Source organism: Spermophilus citellus (assembly GCF_964194105.1).
Source record: "Spermophilus citellus genome assembly, chromosome: 6".
NCBI lineage: Eukaryota > Metazoa > Chordata > Mammalia > Rodentia > Sciuridae > Spermophilus > Spermophilus citellus.
In genome coordinates, this window is record NC_138187.1 from 8,157,321 (window position 1) to 8,177,569 (window position 20,249).

The 20,249-nt window shown below is 62.3% G+C and overlaps 1 protein-coding gene across 5 annotated transcripts in view; it reads right to left on the reverse strand.

Moving 5' to 3' along the window:
- CACNA1H (calcium voltage-gated channel subunit alpha1 H) overlaps nt 1-20,249 on the reverse strand; it is a 53,769-nt gene that overhangs the window by 4,567 nt on the left and 28,953 nt on the right. For 2 of the 5 annotated variants that reach the window (XM_081300007.1, XM_081300011.1), the window contains exons 3-29: nt 17,339-17,450; nt 17,137-17,270; nt 16,879-16,976; nt 15,030-15,189; nt 13,678-13,987; nt 13,468-13,560; nt 12,562-13,351; nt 10,745-11,187; nt 9,331-9,482; nt 8,460-8,645; nt 7,866-7,983; nt 7,623-7,778; nt 7,401-7,491; nt 7,084-7,292; nt 5,779-6,201; nt 5,290-5,390; nt 5,080-5,203; nt 4,934-5,002; nt 4,651-4,835; nt 4,131-4,461; nt 3,963-4,052; nt 3,663-3,855; nt 3,048-3,065; nt 1,780-1,931; nt 1,049-1,158; nt 759-892; nt 458-532 (exon numbers count right to left, since the gene is read on the reverse strand). In XM_081300007.1, the coding sequence (XP_081156133.1) occupies nt 458-532; nt 759-892; nt 1,049-1,158; nt 1,780-1,931; nt 3,048-3,065; nt 3,663-3,855; nt 3,963-4,052; nt 4,131-4,461; nt 4,651-4,835; nt 4,934-5,002; nt 5,080-5,203; nt 5,290-5,390; nt 5,779-6,201; nt 7,084-7,292; nt 7,401-7,491; nt 7,623-7,778; nt 7,866-7,983; nt 8,460-8,645; nt 9,331-9,482; nt 10,745-11,187; nt 12,562-13,351; nt 13,468-13,560; nt 13,678-13,987; nt 15,030-15,189; nt 16,879-16,976; nt 17,137-17,270; nt 17,339-17,450 (5,057 nt within the window). The remainder of the gene's footprint in view (nt 1-457; nt 533-758; nt 893-1,048; nt 1,159-1,779; nt 1,932-3,047; nt 3,066-3,662; nt 3,856-3,962; nt 4,053-4,130; nt 4,462-4,650; nt 4,836-4,933; nt 5,003-5,079; nt 5,204-5,289; nt 5,391-5,778; nt 6,202-7,083; nt 7,293-7,400; nt 7,492-7,622; nt 7,779-7,865; nt 7,984-8,459; nt 8,646-9,330; nt 9,483-10,744; nt 11,188-12,561; nt 13,352-13,467; nt 13,561-13,677; nt 13,988-15,029; nt 15,190-16,878; nt 16,977-17,136; nt 17,271-17,338; nt 17,451-20,249) is intronic. The other 3 variants (XM_081300009.1, XM_081300010.1, XM_081300008.1) reach the window with 3 other exon arrangements.

A 20,249-nucleotide genomic window follows, 5' to 3' on the forward strand; every position in this document is an offset into this window, starting at 1 on the left:
TCAGCTGTAGGGCAGGACACATGGGTGGTGAAGTGGATGGCCAATAGGCTGGGCCATGGCCAGGGGGAGCAGGGGGACTGGACTCTGTGTAGCCAGGGCCATGCAACTGGTACCTTTCAGCCTGAGGCCAGAAAGGACAGGTGGGACTATGGGTACAGTATTGTGGACATTGGGCCAGTCTTCTACCCACATCAGGCTCACCGTGGTTCCCACTGGCCTCAGCCCCTCCCTGGCTCTGTGGCCCCTGGCCTCTGAAAGTATACTGGTCAGGGAAGGCACTGGTCCCTGCTCTTGCCGTAAGACAGGTGAAAGCAGGTGACCTGCACCCCTCCTCCAGCTCAGCTGAGCTACACACATGGATGTGAGGGAGGAGGGGGATGGTGAGCCAGGCCCTCCCCGAGGTCTTATCCTTTGAGAGTTCACAATGCCCACCCTCAGGTAGTGCCCAGACCCTGACCTACCTGGGGCAGGGCTTGAACCACAGTGTCCAGCAGGGCCCGCATGCCTGTGGCCATCTTCAGCAGCTTCAGCACTAGGGTCAGGAGCTGAGTGTTAGCAGTCATGCTGACCCCCACCCGATGATCCAAAGACCCTGGACACCAACCCTGCGCTCCCTGTCTGGAAGACAGGACTACCCCGTTAGCTGCAGGCATCTCAGGCAACTCAGACCTGTCAGTGGCCCATCCTGCTGTGTCCAGGCCTCAGAGACCATCAGAAGGTCCTACTGACAGTCTAGGGGACCCCAGGTGGACACCTACCACGGGCGATACGGAGCACACGCATGATGCGGATGATGGTGGGGTTGATGGGTAATGCGGCATTCATTTCAATCTCCTCCAGGGCAATGCCCATGATGGACAGCAGGACGATGGCCAGGTCCAGCTGGTTCCACCTGGCCAGCAGAGGGCGCAGCTAAGCACGGCCACCACCCCAGAGCCCACTCAGGGCCAGGGCAGGAGTCTCCTGCCTGCCACCTGCACTTGTCCCAGGACAGCCAGGACTCCAAGAAAACCCAGGGTGCCTCAGGGCTGCTAGGGGCCCCACCAACCTGTCCTTGAAGAACCGCCGGAACCCAAAGGCCACCAGCTTCAGCACAGCCTCAATGACAAAGACAATGGTGAACACGTAGTTGCAATACTTGAGGGCCTCGTCCAGCGACTGGGGGACAGAGGGGCAAGCTGGTTGAAGAGGCCCTGAGTCGTCCCTGCCGACTCTACCTGCTCAAGTGGCCTCCTGCGGTCATGGGGCCCCAGCCCCAGGACACCCTGCAGCATGTGCTTGGGCGGTCAGGTCTCCCATCTCTAGCATGGCACACAGTTGGCGCTTGACACAGCAAGGGCCCTCTCAGCGTGCAGAGCCTGCAACTGCGCCTGGCCACTGTGGCCTCAGCTCTGCTGACCTGGGTGCCTAAGAAGTCTGAGAAGTGTCACCCAGGTAAGGCCACTAAGTCTGGGGGGGACACAGGCCCTCACCCCACCACGCCCTTGTGCCCAGCCTCACAGCAAGGCATGTTCCTCAGGCTAAGCTGCTTCTGTTGGAAGGCTCTGCCATTCTACACCCCAACTAGGGGCTGGAGCCCTTTAACACAGACCTGGAGACACAGGTGCAGGGAGCAAGAGGGGCACAGGCCATCCCTTGCCAAGGACATTTATAGCCAGCCTTAGGCTGGGAGCGCTTTCCTGGGCAGGTGCTGTGGGTTTGGGCCTGGTATTTAAAGAACACCCTTGGCTGGACAGCAGCAAAGCTGGGCTGGACTTGCGGCCGTGCCACTGGGCCCACCTTGGGCTGGTCATAGTGCTCCATGGACATAGTGATGACGTTGAGGCCAATGACAAAGGTGATGAAGAGGTCCAGGTAGTGGCTGGTGCACAGAGAGTGGATGGAGCGGCGTGCCTGGGAGTAGTCGGCGTAGTAGGGCCGGCGCTGGGCCTCTGCAGGGAGAGGGGTCGTGAGCAGCCAGCGCCAAGTGAGCGGGAAAGCTCAGGGAGGGCCCAGCTGTCCTGGTCGGCCCCTTGGGGGCTTGCAGGAGGCCAGAGGAGGGCGTTCTCTTGGAAAGGGACACATGCTGTAGAAAGGCAGTTCTGTGAGAGTCCATGGGCTGGGACTGCAGGGAGGCCTTGGGGTAGGTCGGCCTCCTGGACTGGGAGGTCTGGACAGCCCCCAGGAAGGGTGTAGAAGTTGAGGCGGCCTTCCTGCATCCTACCCGGGTCCCTGCACCAGAACTGCCCTCCTGAAACTTTAGGCTGGCCAGCAGGAGGTCTGGCCATGTTGGCCATGGACCAGCATTGGGATGAAAGGCTGGGCAGGGCAGCCCCTTGTCTATCTCCCAGTCCAGACCCCGTGGGCCCTGCCTAGGTAGGGATGTACCCTGGCCACAGGTAGAGTCCCTTCCTGTGCCATCTCCCAAGGGGCACCTGGTGATAGTGGTCTGGGGTCAGCCTTCTGAGGTCAGTAGGGCTCATGACAGGAAGGCAGGACCTCCCTGGGGATTGCCTCCTCTATGTGCCCCTGAAGGTCTGTCTGTGAAGTGCCCTGCCCACAGCAGCCCTGTAGTGCTGCCAATTCTTGCAGGAACGGTATGGGCTGCCCTGTGCCCCGGGGCCACCTTGGCATGCAACCACAAATTTGGGGCTGAAGGCCTAGGGCAAGGGAGAGCAGGTGCTGACCAGAGCGACCCCCCACCCTGGAGGCTCATGATCCTTGGTCTAGCATGCAGTAACTAGAGAGCTCAGCTCAGCTCAGCTAAGGCAGCCAAGGGGGATGGCAGCTTGCACAGAAGACGGAGCAGCCACAGCCGTCAAAGCCAGGGGACGCTTCATCCCCAAGAGACAGCAGAGATACACACATGCAAGCTGCAAAGAGGAACAGGCCAGAGCGGGGGCAGCGGCATGGACACTGGAAAGCAAGCCACAGCCTCCCCCTGCCCGCTGGCACCTGGCCCTAGCCTGTGCCCACCCTGGGGGACCCCAGCGAGCCTGTGTTCCTTCCCCATGCGGCGTGACGGCCGGCCAGCGTTAGCGGGCTGAGCATGCGGGCAGGGCAGGTACCTGGGCTGGGGAAAGTGCCTGGAAAGACAAGGAGACGTCTGAGGGCCGCAGTGGGGGGCGGCATTGGGGGCCTGCCAGGGGCGGGGCATGCTCGGGGCAGGGGTAACACCAGGGCCCTGCCAGGGGAAGGGGGGATACTGGGGGCCTATCAAGGGTGGGTGTAATGCCAAGGACCTGCCAGGGGCCTGCTGGGGGTGGGGGAAATGTCAGGGGCCTGCCGGGGGTGGGGGACACAGGGAACCTGCCAGGAGTGGGGAAAATGTCAGGTGCTTGCTGGGGGTGGGGGACACTCAGGGGCCTTCTTGCTCCCAAGCCACAGGCCAAACTCTCAGGGGGCATGATGGCTCTTGTAGAGGGGACCCATGGGATGAACCTGTCCCTAGAGAGCAGGTGCAGGCTGGGGCGCCCCGTTTCCTGGGTCCCTTGAGAGGGGACCCTGCCTCCTGCCGCAGTGGGCGCCCCAACTGCCCACGCCTGCTGGCCCCTCATGAGGCCGGGCCCCCATGCAAGGTGGGCCACGTGCAGAGCCATTCGGGTGGGGCTGCAGGCCCCGGGGCTGGTGCCACGGCCCTGTGTGCAGGTACCGACCCGCCACCTCCACCAGGGGCGCCTTACTCCTGCGTCGCCTCTCCAGCCGCCGTTGCCGCTTCTCCTCCCGCCGGCGTGCCTCCTCAGCCTCCTGGTGCTGCCGGCACTTGTGGAAGTTCTCTACCACCACACCCACGAACATGTTGAGCACAAAGAAGCTGACGATGAGCAGGAAGGAGATGAAGTACAGCAGCATCCAGGGGTTGTGGTTCTGCACGGGCTACAGCACAAGAGGCGGTGGGTTGCCCTCTGCCCGCCACGCCCACGGCGGGAGCCCCAGGACACAAGGGGTGACTCTAGGCCTCTGTGGCCTCCCAGCCCGCGCACCTGCTGGTCAATGCCCACGGCGTCTAGTCCGTCATACATGATGTTCACCCAGCCGTCCTTGGACGATAGCACGAACAGTGACATCAGCGCCTGCGAGTGCGATGGGTCACCAACAGGGCCGCGCAGGGGTCAGCCCTGCCCTAGAGGCTCCGCACGCACCGCGCCCACCTGGCCTAAGTTGTCGAAGTTGTACTTGCGCCGCACCCAGCGGTAGTGGGCAGCCCGGCACTCAGCCTTGGTGGAGATGTTCCTGGTGTCGGCACCCTCGCAGTAGTAGAACTTCCCCTTGAAGAGCTGACCGGGCACGGCTGTCACCCGGGGCACCCGCCCAGTGGCCCCCAGACCTGTCCACCTGGGCGGCAGCCCACCCACCTGCACCCCCAGGATGCCGAAGATGATGAAGAAGGCGCAGCAGATGAGTACGATGTTCCCGATGGGCCTGAGCGATGAGATCAGCGTCTCCACCACCAGCTTGAGGCCTGGAGCCCGGCTGATGACCCTGGCCCAGTGGAGGGCACGCGTGGTTGAGCCACACAGCGGCTACCAGGTGGGGTGGGCCACGCCTCGTCTGCTCTGGACACCTGTGGTGGCCCCACCCCATCCTCCCGACTCTGTCCTACCTCAAAGGCCACACCTCCACCCGTGGTGGCCCCCTGTCCTCCCATCCCTGTTCCTGTCCTTGCCCTACCTCAGAGGTCGCAGGGTCCGCAACAGGCGCAGCACGCGCAGAATGCCCAGGATCTTGGCGCCACCAGCAGAGGCCATGGCCACAACGATGTCCACCAGGGACACCAGGACCAGCAACCCGTCCAGCACGTTCCAACTGCTCTGCAGGTAGGCACGCTCGCCCCACAGCAGGCCCAGGGCTACCACCTGGGGACGGTACTTGGGCTAGGTGGGAGGCCCACAGGCAGGGCTATGGGCGGGGCTTGGCAGTGGGCGGGCTAGGGCGGGGCAGTGGAGAGACCTACCTTCACCATCATTTCCACCACGAAGATGGCTGTGAAGATGTAGTTGGAGACGCTGAGGAAGGCCCGTTCCTGCAGGGAAAGTCCGGTGGGAAAGCCGCACTCTGCCCTGCCCGGCCTTGCCCCAGTGGCCTCCGACGGCAACTCACGGTGCTCCCGGGGTCGATGTCTGGCCTCTCCAGGGCGATGGTGATGCAGTTGAGGAAGATGAAGACGAGGACCACGTGGTCAAACATCCGGTGTGCGATGACCTTCTGGCAGCAGGCACGCAGCCTGGGGAGGGGGCTGTGAGTGTGGCTGGCAGGCCCCACAGCAGCTGCGGCCCTGGGGTCACCCGCCAGCCTCCCCTGTCCTCTCACCTGTTCTGCGGGGAGAAGAGGTAGAGGGCCCAGGACTCGCGGCTGCGGCACCACTGGGGCGTGTAGGGCTCCAGCACCTTGTGCAGGCGGAAGCAGCAGCTCTGGGGAGGGGAGGTGGCCCTCAGACCCCAGGCGCTGCCTTGTCCCTCCTGGAGGCCAGTCCACCCAGATGCCTGTTGGGGCTGTCCCTCCCTCCTGTTGTCTGCCAGGAGCCTCACCTTCCCACACTCCCAGGCAATGGGCAGTGACCACAGCGAGTCTACTGGCCAGCTTGGTGGGGCCCCTGAGGCACCCTGCCTGGCAGTCCCTGCCTGCTTCACCAAGAGGGTCCAGGTAGTGGCTGACCACAAGGGAGGGCCGGCCTTGAGGGCAGGGGGCCAAATGGGATCACCAGAGCTGAACTCCACCCCTGGCTAGTCTGCTGCCCTGACCCACAATGGGCCCAAAACGGCACAGGGGCAGCTGTGGGTCTTGCTGGGGCCCACTCACGTCTTCCACATCGTCATCCAGCTCAACTGTGTCCTCCTTGTGACTGTCAATGCGCAGGAAGAATTCACTGGGCAGGGCCACTGTCTGCCCATTACAGTCGTGGAACTTGGCGGGCAGGAGGGCAGCAGGCCGCGGGGATTGCAGGTCCAGTGTGCTGCGGTGGTCCAGGGATTCGGCGCGCCGCAGTGGGCTGGCTTGGGGCCCGGGCGAGGACCCTGGCCTGGAGCTGGTCCCTGGCCTGCCATCCTCGGCCTCATCGTCCGTGCTGCCCTTTCCGTCGCCAGACAGCAGCGATTCGCGCTCCCCACGCTGGCCGCGGTGCTTGAGGCTGGGCGCACGGCCCAGGCTGCTCCAGCTTGAGCGCCGGCTGCTCCAGGCGCTGCTGGGGCCCCAGTGGGCGCAGGGTGAGCTGCGAAGGCTGGCCTGGGGGCGGAGCAGGAGCGGGAACACGCACTGGGCCCACACCCACTGGCAGGCAGGGCCCTTTCCTGGCTGCCAGTCAATGGCTGGCACTTGTAGCAAGCTGGGTCACACATGTGAGCCACCCTGCTGACTAGGGACACCATCCATACTGTGTTCTCATGTAGACCCTAAGCCAGCTGGAGGCTCAGAAATGCCAGCGCTTGCTCATGGGGGTGCCCCTGGCTGCTGTGCCCTGTGAGGGTCAGCGGGAGGGCCCTGGAGGGCTGGGGCCATGTGCAGCACCATTTCCCTGGGTCACTTCTGTACTTGCAGAGGGACTTGGCTGCTGTCTCGGGGCATAAAACTAGACCCACGCCTGGGGCCTCTCCTGGGCTTGCTGTGCTGCTTGACCCCCAAGCAGGAGCTGAATCTCACTCCCCGTGTGCCTCCTGGGGATCCATGGCTCCCCACCATCCTGTCCTAATCCTTCCCCATGTCTCCTAGCTACACACAGCCCCTCCACTCCCTCTGCTCTCCCCTCACAGCCACGTCCATGGGGCAGCGCTTCCTGGAGTTTCAAAGTGACTGAGACACCCTGGCCACACACAGTGGATGCCTTGTTGGTGACAACCCCTGAGGCCGACCCTAGTCCTGTTTCCCAGCCCTGCTCCATTTTTCCTTCCGTGAGCTCTGCTCGACTGCTTTCTCTCATTTTGAGCTGGGACAGTAACTTGCTGGGCCTTCTGCTAGCTTGCAGGGACCACGTGGAGTTTGCCTGCCTGCGCATAGAGCACAGCACTGGCCCCTCAGACTTATGTGGCCAGAACTTTATGAGGCACATGGACTTTTGCTCGTTTCAGGGCAGGAGGTGCTACAAGGGCCTGGGTAGGGGATCATCCTTACCAGAGACTTCTGGTCCCCCTGCTGGGGGTCCACAGAGCTGCTGCTCCCACGGCGTGAGTCCAGGAGGCCGTGGGCCACGTCCAGGTGTGGAGAGCTCTTGGGAGTGGGAATAGGCGTGGCTGCCGTATGCATGATGAGGGGAGGGGGCAGGCTCCCCCGGCCCTCCAGGTGCCCGTTGGGGGTCACCACCAGCGATGACATCTTCATTTCTGGGTGGAGTGGGCCCCGTGAGCTGCCAGATCCCAGGAACAAAAACTCCTCCCAGCCCACCACACCAGGACAGGGATGCCCCCATGCCCGTCAACACCCTCTCACACCTGAGGCTGGCAGGACCCTAAACTTGTCGAGATCCTCCTCAAAGTGGGTGGATGTCTTGTCCTCATCAGAGTCGGATCTGGTGGCATCACCCTGTACCCGCCATGCACAAGGCAGACGTGAGGCTCCCTCGGTGGGCCCTCAGCCATGGAGGCTGCAGTGAGGGGGTAGGGCATGGGCAGAAGGGCCCTGAGACCGCCTGCCGAGGGTGCCCGGGCCCTCACCTCTGCCTGGAAGCCTTCCACCAGGATGGCCACCAGCAGGTTGAAGAGCACGTAGTTGCCGAAGGTCATCAGGGCCACGAAGTAGAGGGCGGCCCATGAGGAAGTGGAGGCCATGCCATTGTACAGCACCACATTCCAGTCCTCCTGCGTCAGGATCTGGGGGGACATGACTCAGGCCTGGCATCAGCCCGAGACCCCTGGTCCCTCGGCCCATCCTTCCCACTCAGAAGCCCCTGGGTGTACCTGGAACACAGTGACGATGGCCCAAAGCAGGGAGTCAAAGTTCTTTCTGTCAGGGACAGTGTCTCCTGTGTCTGTCTTCAGGCTGAACTTGCAGCCAAAGAGGTGCATGCCCAGGATGCTGAAGGCAGGAGCGGGGTGCACTGAGCAGGGACCCTCCATCACCCCAGTGCCTGACCCCCTCCTGGGCCCACACTTGTGGCTTAGGAGGCACCTACACCCAGAACCAAGGTGGACTGTGGAGGCCACTCTGACTCTGGGCAGTGGCCAGGACCTGGGACACCTGTCTCAGCCCTGCTTCGCCACAAGAACCAGCCTGCCTGTGCTGCCCACCCTCCCTGAGCCCTGTGCCCAGGCCAGGATGGCACATGCAGGCACTCAGCAACCCCTCCAGGAGTCTGCATGGTCCACAGTCCCCACCTCATCTGCCTGGAGGCTCTACCTCCAACCCCCACCTGTGAACCGCACCCTAGCACCCAGCACACAGAAGGTGCTTAGTCATGCTGCCTGAATTCAGGCAGCGGTGACGAGCTGACTCCTGAGGGCTCAGGTGGGGACAGGCATGGCTCAGCTGCCCTGGGGGAGGCCGGTGCCCACCTGAAGATGAAGATGAAGAGCATGAGCAGCATGCAGAAGGTGGCCACGTTGTCCATGGTCTTCATGAGCACCACGAGTTGTCGCCGCAGCGCCGGCAGGAAGCGCACTAGCTTCAGCACCCGCAGAAGCCGGAAGGTGCGCAGCACGGACAGGCCTCCATCTGCCTGCCCCACGATCTCCCAGACGCTGCAGGCCAGGGTGCCAGGTGGCGGATCAGTGTGGCTGTCCCGACCTGAGGCCCTCTTCCCGGAGGCAGGATGGCCTCTGCTCTATCACACATCTGGGAGCAGGCTGGGCTGCAGAGGTGCCCAGGGGCTCAGCAGCCTGACTGGCCATGGGACCTGCAGGCTGCCCAGCTCCTGAGCTCCCAGGAGACTTGGGCTCTCAGCAAGTCAGAGAAGTGTCTCAGCCTCGTGCCTCCTGTCCTGACCTCTGTGGCCAGGCCTGGCTCCTCTGCTCCCAATTGCCTGCCCCTGCACTCCTGAGGTCTGTTTCCTCTATGGGAGCCGAGGTCACCCTCAGATTCCCCTGCCACTCAGTGCTGAAGCTTGCTACAGCAAACGCCCAGAGGTGAGCATGATGTAGCCCCAGCTGCCCTTTCTCATCAGGATGGAGGGCTGCTGAGCACCCAAACTGGCCTGCAGGGACCAGCTCCTCCAGATGCCAAACACCCACCGAGATACAGCTGCCCTAATGTGTGGCCCACGTGCCTGTGGGGAGGGGACTGTCCAGAGCCTGAGGTAACCAGGGCCCCAGCCCACCTGAGCCACCACCATCAAGCTCCTTCCTGTGGATGATGCTCTGCATTTCAAGACTTCTGCCTAAGAGCAGAGCTTCCCGGGTCCCCTGGCCTGAGTGGCCACGCACCCACCTGATGACCACGATGATGCCGTCAAAGATGTTGTAGGGGTTCCGGATGTAGCCCAGTGGGCCACAGGCCAGCAGCTTCAGCAGCATTTCCAAGGCAAACATGCTGGTGAACACAATGTTGCTGATCTCCAGAGCATTGGTCAGCTCCTCTGGCTGCAGGCAGGGAAGGGGGTCAGGGCCTCCTGTGGTGTCCTTCTGGGCACTGAAGGACAAGCAGCTTTGGCTGCATCAAGGGCCCAAGGGACTGAGGGCTATGTAGCCACTCAAGAGACTGCTCATTTGTGAGCTACAGAAACAGCACGCCAGGGGTGCCCTCCAGGTGGATAGCAGACCTGCCTAGCCCACCACAAACTCTCTGCTCCCCAGGACCTACCCAACATTCCTGCAATTGCGGCTCAGTGTGCAGGCTGCCACCGGCCTCCACAAACCCTCCCCCAGGCACAGGCCACAGGGAACAGAGCTGGGTGTGGGGCTGGGGGCTGCTGGGTGCAGCAAGTCAGTAGCCTGTCCACCCCCCCGTAGAACCCAAGGCCACGCTGCTGGGGTGGGGGCCTGTGTGTAATTGTGCATGTGTGTATACAGGCAAGCCTTGCATGTGTGACCGTGCAGTGGGTGCGCACGTCTGTGTGCACAGAAGCTCCTCCAGTTGAGGGCTGTGCTGCCCAGGGCCCCACCCTCCTGGGATGGCACCCTGCCTGGGGCCTGCCTAAGGCCAACAGCGGCTGCACTTCCCCAAGTGACTCTGGGAAACAGCAACTGGACATGCCCAGATGGTAGAGGATGAGAAGACCACTCTGGCTGCTAAGGGGGATTTGGCACAGTAGCAACAGGAGCTGGCCCTGGACCTCAGGAGAGGACACCTGCCCTACTGGACCTGGTGTGGCCTCAGTCCTGAGGGCAAGGGTCAGCTGTATAAGAGGCTCTGGTGCCCAGGCAGGTGAGGGGTGCTCGGTGCCCTCTGCACCCCTCCTCCTGGGCCCAGGAGTCACTTCATGGGGGCTACTGCAGCCACCAAGGGCCCCTGCGGGTATGGCCAGGGTTTGGGCCATTTGCCTCTCCCAGAAAGCACTGAGAAGGGCTGGCTGGTTGGATATCCTTGGGCTTAGTGCCTCTGGGTGCCCTGACCTGGGGGTTTTCTGGTGGTCTCCTGGCTCCCACCCTGACTGGGAGAACCTCTGGGCTGGAGCCAGAAGTCCATGTCCACCACTCAGCAGAGGCCTAGCCTGAGGAGTCAGGAGCGTCTGCTGACTCTTACTGCCCAAGGGATTGAGGCTTTGCAGACCTCTCCTTGCTGCAGAGGCCACCACATGGACCCTTGGGGCCTGAAGAGGTGCAGCCTCAAGGAGGCAGGGCTCTGAGGCTTGCTAGTGGCCATGTCCTGGCTCTGACCCCACCCATTCCTCCGAGGGCCCCACCTGCTCATGGTACTCGACGCCCATGCTCAGTGTGTTGACCAGGATGGCCACCATGATGCCACGGTTGAAGTACTTGCTCTCTACGATGCGGCGCAGCTTGCCACTGAAGGAGGCCCAGAGACGGCCTGGCCAGCCTGGCCCGCCGGGGGCTGGTCGCCGTTGTGACCGGCACTGCACACTGCCCTGGCCTGGTGTGTCTGCTGCTGGGGGTGGCTGCATGGGATCGCGGCGGTCGCTGCGTTGCACGTCCTGTGTGAACTCATAGACCCCATGGGCATCTGAGTCCCCGCTCTCGGAACCACTGAACTCAAGCTCAGGGTCCTCCAGGGCGCTGGCACAGTACGGGCAGTTCTTAAGTTCACAGGTGAGTGTGCCCACCTGGGGGCTGGGCAGAGGGCAGGGCACACTCAGGCCTGACAGGCGGCTGGAAGCCCGGCCCAGTCCTGTGGGGACACAGACAGGGTCAGATTTGCACAGAGCGCCAACCCCAGGGCACCAGGTCCCCAGAAAGACCGCCCTTGTCCTGATCCTAGAGGCTGTGATGGGGCCTCATGTGGGAAGGGGGCCTCTGAGGAGGCCTGGAGCAGACAGCGGAGGGGGCCCTGGACAACTGGCATCCTCAGAAGAGGGAAAACACGCATGGGAGAGTCCTGTGCAGCAGCGGGCAGGGGCTGAGGCACCACCCAGCATCCAGCCCCAGCAGCCTGTGGTGCCTGGGCCTCCAGCCCACCATGTTAATGCCAGCTTCTGGCCTCCCAGAGCCCAGAAGACGTTTCTGTTGCTGTGAGCTACCCACCTGAGGCACCCTGACAGCAGCCAAAGACATAGGGCAGACGCATCTGCAGGCACACACGAATCTGGGTGCGCACTTGCACACTCAGATGTCCCTGGGGACCGTCACTGTACACCTGGACACACTTGTACACCCACACGTGCACATGGGGGCATTCATGTGTACACCTGGGCACATTCTCACACACATGCAAACCTGGGGACACATGTACACCTGCACACATTTTTGCACACACACAGGTGCACTTGGGGAAGTCACAAATACAGCTAGGCACACACGTGTACACCAGGGTGCACACATCCCCAATGGTGGCATTCCTGTCACACATTGGGGTGGGGACACTTGAGGTGGGCAAGTTTGTCCCCTCTACAGCTGCACTGCCCACGGACACCTAAGATTCCATTTGCTGACATCAGGGCACACGGTGGCACCAGCGCCGCACCCAGCCAGTTGCCCTCCCAGCTGTCACCGTCCCCCACAGAGCAGGCAAGGCCTCCATCGCTATCCTCCTTACAGGGGCTGGAGCACATGTCCCCTGCTGTCCCACATAGGCCCTGGCACAGCCTCCAGGAAGGCAGGGGACCTGCTCCCCGGGAAGCCCCATGTTTCCCCTTGGGCTGTCTGTCCCAAGCGGGACTCTATACTCTCCTGATCCTTGGGGACCCTGCACCTTGATTTCTACTCCCACACTGCCCAAGCCTCAGTTTATCCACCAGCAAAGGAACCAGCTCCCAGCTACTAGGGGCTCCACAAGTCCTCCCAGGCCACGGCAGGCCATGGATGTGGGCACATAGTCCCCCAGGACCAGGAGGGGCGTGGGAGGTGTGCCAGGCTTTCCTTGCCAAGCTGAGTGCCATCTCAGGGCAAAGACTCTGCTCCTTTGGGCCTGTCAATGGGGCTTCACGTGGGATGGAGAGATGGGGTCCCTCTTCCTCCCTGACTGGCAAGGTGCTGGGTACATAGGCCATACCCCAGGGCGCTACCAGGTGCCCTCCTCCTCCCTGGGTGGTGTTGGGGTCCTTACCATGTTCCCCAACCACGTGCTGCATCTTCTCGTAGGGGCCAGGGCCACCCAGGCTCAAGGGGCTGTGCCCCATGGTCCTTGGGGGCACGGCCCGCTGGCCCTTGGGCCCGGGGCTGGTGCTGCTTTTGTTGCCAACCAGGCCTGAAGGCAGGATAGTAGGGTAGTTCATGGTGCCCAGCCCCGAGGCCAGCTTGAGGCTGGCGGCAGTGGTAGCTGCAGTGTGTGCGACCCGGGCCCTCTCCTGCGGCCCCTCCACGTGGCAGCCGGCGTGGTAAATGCTGTGCACAGACTCAGAGTCAGGAGGCCTATGGCCCAGGGAGGGCGGCGAGCGTGGCGTGCCGGCGGGCACCAGCCTAGTGTCGCGGGTGCCTGGTTCAGGAGTGGGCCTGCGCGGGCTGCCATGGCTGAAGTGGTAGTGGTGGTGGTGGTGGTGGTGGTGGTGGTATACCAGGTGGTGCACGGAGGCTGCGCACCTGCCTGCCCGGCGCTGCCGCTGCCCGGGGCCCTGGCCCTGCAGGCTGCTGCTGGGGTCTACCTTCTTGCGCCAACGGCTCTGCCAGCGTGCATAGAGGCGCAAGCCGCGGCGCTTGACCTTGCGGATGACGTGGCCCACGTACTTGAGCAGCTCCTCGTAGCAGCTGCCTGGCTCTGAGAAGCTGGCCAGTGTGCTGTCGTTGGACAGGTAGCGGGCACGCTGCTCACGCATCAGCTGGTTCTCCCGCTGCTTGGTCTCCGAGAACTGCGTGGCGATCACCACCAGGCACAGGTTGATCATGAAGAAGGAGCCCACCTGCGGCAGGGTGGGAGTGACCACCACTCCCAGGGCACAAGCTACACCCTCCCCTTAGGGGTAGGGCAGGACGCAGGACCACCCTGTACCCCCACCACTCCCCAGCCCACACTCACAATGATGAGCAGGATGAAGTAGATGAAATTGTAGAAGGAGTGGGCGTCCATGACGTAGTACATGATGTCCACCCAGCCCTCCAGCGTGATCACCTGGGGAGGGAGGCAGCTGCACCCTGGCCCATGCCTACTCCAGCTCCCTGGCCAGCAGTCAACACCATGCCCTCCTCATGGCCCTTCCAGGGCCCTGGCCACACCCTCAGTGCCCACCTGGAAAATGGCTATCCAAGCGTAGCCGATGTTGTCGAAGTTGATGGCGCCGTTGTGGGGGTTGAGGTCCCCTGAGCGGCACACGTTGTAGTACTGGTTCCAGTTGATGCAGGCGTTATGGCTGGCCCCCGCAGCCTGGGACTGCACGTAGGCCTCCCAGCCCAATGTGCACTGCATGCGCAACTCCCGGCGGCCGGGGATGTGGGAGCACTTCTGCATGCCGTTGTCACGGCGTGAGGAGCAGATAAAGGGGTTCTCCTCGCCCTCCTCCGTCTGGTAGTACGGCCGTAGGAAGGTCAGGTTGTTGTTCCTGCAGGGCAGTGGGGCCAGAGCCCAGCTGGGTCGGTGCCTGGGTCTCACTGAGCCTGAAGCCCACTGTGCTCCCTTGGGAAGGGGGCTCAGGATATGACCGCCCCACTGGGACTCCCACTCCTGCCCCCAGGAGAGAGAATGTAGGGCAAGAGCCAGTGCGGTGAGCACCCAGGGCAAAGGCAGACCCCATCCATTGGCACTGATGTGGGCATGGTCAGGATCTTGCTAGGGAACCCATGAGCCCACCTGACATAGCTCCAGAGGCCCTGGGCTGTCCTGATGCCCTCCTCCCCCTGATGGACAGGCCTGGAAGGTGGGCCAGGGAATCTCAACCACTCTGGGGGCCACTGGAACTTCCTCGTGGGTCCTTCCTCTCTTCCTGCCAGACCTCCCTAGGGTCTCCCAGACCACTATGAAGGGCAATAAGGGGTCAGAAGCAGATAGTGGCATCTGTGGGGGACTGTCCTTCAGGAGGAGACAAGGAGGAGGCAGGATGGAGCTGGCTGCTCCTCCAGTCAGGCCTCCTGAACTGCAGACTTCTAATGACAAATACTTCACACCCCAGATGCAGCAAGCTCCCCTGGGGCATGGGAAAGCTGCTGTGCCCATCCTGAGCAGGGCTGGGCACTCCAGGACAAGCCGGGGGAAGCCCTCGAGGTCAGGCTCACCAGAGAAGTTGCAGGGGTCTAGGAGAGCAGGGCTGGGTGACCCACAAGTAAGTGGGAGCTCAGCCCCTGCAGGGCCTCTCTACCAGCACTCCCATGTCATGTTGGGAATGCACAGGAACAGGGAGAAGAAACAAACCCAGGCAGAAAAACAAAGAGAGAAACCCAAAGCCAGGACTTTGGTTCAACCTAGGGGGCCTCCAGGTAGGGAGCAACTCCCAGCCTCTGGCCTGCTGGGTGCAGGGCCTTGCATTGGGGGTGTGGCCTGCTGGGTGGGAGGAGACAACAGAGGCGGGGCCTGCTGGGTGGGAGGAGCCACTGTGAGCAGGCCTGCTGGGAGGGTGGGGCCTCACACTGGAGGCAGGGCCTGCACACCTGACGAAGGTGCTGTCCAGGAAGCAGCGGTTCCGCAGCAGGCCGGCCCAGAGCTGGACACCAACAATGCCAAAGATGAAGAAGACGAAGAAGCAGAGCAGGAGGACATTCCCGAGCATGGGCAGCGTGTCCAGCAACAGGGTGACCAGGATCCTCATGCCTGCAGGAGGCAGGGCTGCTGGTCAGCTCAGCAGAGTCCTCCTAGAGGGTCCCTGGGCCCCGGCCCTGCCTGAGCTTTGCTACTGTTCACAGATGGCCTAATTCCCGCTGTGTCAAGTGTGCTCATGTGCGCACTCTGGGTAGCTGTGCTAGTCCCATGGTGACTGGTGTTCCCCACCTGACCTACTGCAGGCCCCAAGGGACACTCCTGGGTCACAGCCACACCAGAGGGGAGCAGGCCGCAGCTCCCCATGGGTGAGAGCTGGCCAGTTCCTGCTCCCTTTGGATGGCAGGGTCCCGGCCACATGGGCTGACTGCACACCTCTGGGTCTGTGTGAGCATGGTACCTCAGGCACAGGGCTGCCTCTTCGGCTCCAAGCAGGAGGAGCTCTGGCTATTCCCAGTAGGAATCGTGCTACAGCACAGCCTCAGAGCCCCTCATTGAGGGGCACGGGGGACAGGCACAGCTTCTGGAGGCAGGCCAGAAGCCCTAGGCCACATGAACCCAGGGCACCAGGAGGAGGGCCAGCCCAGGCCCCAGGGTCCCTTGATAGGTCCTCAGGAGGGGCAGTGCCCTGTTCCTCAAGGTATAAGCAGGGCCATGCTGAGGCTGCAGGTAGAGCCCTGGGCCATATGGTTGGGCATGGGGAGAGGTGTCAAGGTGTCATGGAGGCCCAGGTGCAGGGGGCAATGGCAGAATGGGCCCTGGGTCTTGGGGGAGTCCAAGCCAGGAGGGACACTAAAGTCTCAAAAACAGGGAAAGGAACAGAGTCACAGTGGACAGACACAGTGGGCTGTACTCTGGCCAGCAACTGGCTCAAAGTTCACACATTACCCAGGGGTCAGAGTGGACCTAGGGCAGATAGTGGAATACAGTCTTTAACATGTCCTGGGAATTGTTATGAGGAGCACACGGTCCTGTGTGCAGAGTCACCCTGTGGGACAGGTGCAAAGGCACTTGAGCAGCAGAAGCCATCTGTGGACTGAGCTGGGTCATTCAACTGCTCCCACAGGGTGGCCTGGGGAGGAGCTGCTGGCCCTATTGAGTGGACTGAGCATGTAGAGAATGCTGTGCAGCATGTGAGGAGTCACACCTGCATCCCTCACCTTGCCACCTGGAGAGGTTCACTTTCTCCACAATTACAGTGATTAAGAGGGGCTCTGAGAGGTTCAGTAACTTGCCCAATACCACACAGCACTGGAGTCCTATCTGATCCTGGAGGTTAGAGCAGGCAAGTTGGTAGAAGCCTGACCCATGGGAATTAAGGCACAACCCTAAGCCACGTGTCCTTTGGTGGGTCCTGGTGACCTTGGTTATCTAGAGGTGTTGTCCCCTACCACCACTGTCACACCCTCCTAGGGCAGGCGTACCCTTGCTGGGGCCACCAACTCCAGTCATGCCCTAGAGAGTACAGTAGCCCCTGCCATTCAGTGCTGGGACCAGGACCATGTGAACCTGCCTGCCCATCATGTCCTAGCGTGGATCTCCCCCAAAAGGAGGCAAGTCCTCGGGGCCCAGACAAGCATCAGGGTGGCCCTCCAGCTCCCAGTGCCAGGGCCTAAGTGGGATTAGAGAGCCCTGGAGATTCACCCCCCAGGCTGTGTCCAAGGGAACCCCAGGAGGACTCCATGGGGTGGGCAGCAGGACAGGCAGGGCTGCCTCCTGCCCTGGGTGGGGCCTGTCACTTACTGGGCACGCGGTTGATGGCGCGGAGGGGCCGCAGCACGCGCACCGTACGGATGGCAGAGAGGCTCACGTTGTGTCCGTCCAGGGAGTACTCCATCATACTGGGGAAGCAGGAGGCCCGAGGTTGTCAGGCAGGCCACTGGTCCTGCATCCAGCCAGGCTGGGCCCTGAGGCCCATGACCCGGGCCACCCACCTCTCCTGTCCCTGGCTGCCACCCGGGGAACCCGGTACCAGCCAGCCCCGTGGCTGCGGCCACCTACCCTGCCATGACGATGAAGAAGTCCAGCCTGTTCCACGTGTCGCCCAGGTAGCACTTCTGCCCAAACAGCCCCAGGGCCACCATCTTGATCACCATCTCCACAGCGAAGAAGGCGAAGATGAAGTCATCGAAGGCCTGGTGGGAGCAGAGGTCAGGCCGGGCTGGCCCCTGAGGGCCCGCCCCCCTACCCGCTGCCTGCCCACCTCCAGGATGCTGCAGCGCTCGGAGCGGCACTCCAGGTCCTCACAGGGCCGGAACATGCCCAGGGTCACACAGTTGAGCATGATGACCAGCATGCTGACGTGCTCGAACCACGTGCTGGTGTTAAGGACCACATGCAGTGAATAGCCCCCCTGCCCACCGGCAGGCCAGCCTGGCATACCCTGGACCCCCATGTCCCCAGCACGGGAGGGCCACCCTGGCCACTTGGCACCAGAATGCTTGTCCATTCCAGAAGGGGCCACCAGGTGGCGCCCTGGCTCTGGAGTCCATAGTTCTGGGGAGAATCTGCTGCTGCTGCTGCCTTGCCTCCTGGTTGACTCCTCAGGAACTCTTTGGACAGGGACCCCGTGGCCAGCCAGCTATGCTACCTGAGGCCTCTGTGGGGGAGGCTCCCAGGGTTTCCAGAGCCTGGCCAACCTCCACAGTGGCCGGGCTGTGGGGGGCCACAGGCAGGGTGGCCCACAGCCAGAAGGACCCAGGGTAGGGGAACTCCCACCCCAGGCCTGGCCCATTCAACTTTGGTGGCTTTCCCTGTGCCCCCACCCAGGGCCGCGACCACTAGAGAGCCAGCTAGCAGGGAGTTCCCATGGGAGACCCGGACCTAGAGTAGCTTTCTAAAAGACCACCTGTAGGACACAGTGGGAAAGCCAGGTCTCGCCTGCAGCCCCACCTCCCCAATACCGACCCCAGCCACAGGGGTTGGGCATCCACCCTCACAGCCAGGCCAGGCTCCAGATTCAGCCTGGCTTCATGTCTCCTGGCAGGTAGCCACTAGCCTCTGAGCCTCAGCATCCCTGGGCTTCCCTTGTGGGTCACTGCCCCCTGGCCTCACTTCACTGCCCCCTCACAGGTCATTGTCCCATGGCCCCCTGGCCAGCCAAACCCCCCGACTTAGCCCTCATCAGCTGCTGCCTCCTGGCCACTGGACCCTGGGAACCCTGGGAGCCTCCCCCACAGAGGCCTCAGGTAGCATAGCTGGGAAGTGCCCACTCTGTGGGCCGCTGGCTCCAGGGAATTTCCTCAAAGTCCAGGGCAGCCCTGCCCTCCTCCCTGGGTACTCTGCCCCAGCTGCACGGGGCCCATGTCAGTGGCTTGGTGGGGACAGTGGCTTCCTGAAGTAGTAGGTGGAATTGCACCAGGAAGGGTGCACCCACGGGCAGGACTGCAGTACTGGCAGGAGTGCCCTTGCTGTCGCACAGATGGCCAAGCCTCAGGCAGGGGGCAGGTGGCTGAAGCCACATGTCAGACTGCCCAGCTAAGTCCTGGCTCCAGAGGCAGGTCCTCCCCATCCCCTTACACCCACATTTAGACCCAGCACCATCAGGAGCTGCTGCAGAGGGCACCCCAGGCTCATAGGCTACCCTCCCTGTGCCTACCTGTATGTGAGCAAGGGCCACTGGGAGTGACCAGAGGGTCAAAGAAGCTCCTAGGACTGTGCACAGGGGTGTCAGGACCTCCCCTGGGCAGGGCAGCCAGGTGCACATGGTCCACTTCCTGTCCTGTGAGGACAGTCCTTGTGTGTCACACCACCCTTGATCACACTGAGGACAGGCGGCATCAACCAGTCACATCACACAGAGCCCAGTGACTTCCAGTGGCTTAATTACACAGATGGATTTTCTGGGTCTTAATTAAAATTCTGTAGGTTTTGAACCAATTTCTACAAATCAGAACCAATTTCCACTGCGGGGCAGAGAAAGCCAGGCCAATGTGTGGACAGGTATCTGTGCTGCCCAGGGCCTGTTGCTGGAGGAGCAACCGGGGACTCAGCAGGGTGGAGATGTGGGACTTATTCAGACTGGCAGAATAAAGCAGTCTGTCCTGTGAGGGTTCCCTTAGCCCTAGGCCCTGGGCCACAAGGAGTAAGGAACTGAGAAGCCCAGAGAGGGGCTTGGAAAGGGGGACTAGGTCCCATCCCCGCAGGTCCCTTGAGCAGCAGGTCCTGTGCATGGGGACTCCTGGGAAGTGCCCACTCTGTGGGCCGCTTGCTCCAAATGTGCATCCCCAGACCCCCTGCTCCCTCTCCTCTCTCAGGGGCTCAGAGCCAGTACCCAGCTGGGAAAAGGTCCTGCCTGGGGCTTCAGGACATGGCTCCTGTCCTCAGACCCTCAGGCCTCCTGCTGCAGAGGGTCCTGGAACAAAGGCACTCCCCAAGCCTCCTTTCTGGGACAGGAAAGGCCATCCCTCTTTCCACTAGGACTGCCAGCCCACAACGCCAGCACTCTCTCGCCTCTCAGGCCACAGCTGGGCACTTTCCAAGGAGCTGGACTCCAAAGCACCCCAGACAGACTCCCCAGATGTGGCCTCACCAGCAGGGAGGAGAGCAGGGATATGAGGTGGTGGCAGACGCTGTCCGTGGTGCTGAAGTGGTCACTCCACCTGGGGTCAGCCCAGGAGTGCTGGGCTGGGGAAGGCAAGGCACAGGGGGCTACCCAGCCAGCTGGAGCCATGCAGCTCTTCCTGAAACCACACTTCAATCTGCCCCTCCCTTGGGGGACTTGAGAAGTGTGGTCATGGCTGTTTGCCACCCTGGATCCAGCCCAGGAGCCCAAGGCACTGCCTAGGGAGGGAGAGGCCAGATTCCACACCCTTCTGCTGAGCAGAAGCCACCTTCCCTGTTGATATATGGCTCAGCACAGTCCTAGACCTGGTGCTTAGGGTCCCCACCTGCCCCCACCCTATCTAAGTGACACATCAGGTCTTGTCATGTTGATGACAAGCACTCTCTGAGCAATATCAACACCATATTCCAGACACTGGGATTGATGCAGAGCCTTGAACCCTGTTGTAGGCTTCGACCCTCCACTGGGCACTTTCCTGTCGTAGAAGGGCAGAGACAGGGGTGCTGTTGTCCCTCACTGGGAGGGACCAGCAAGGCCCCAGAGCCCCAAG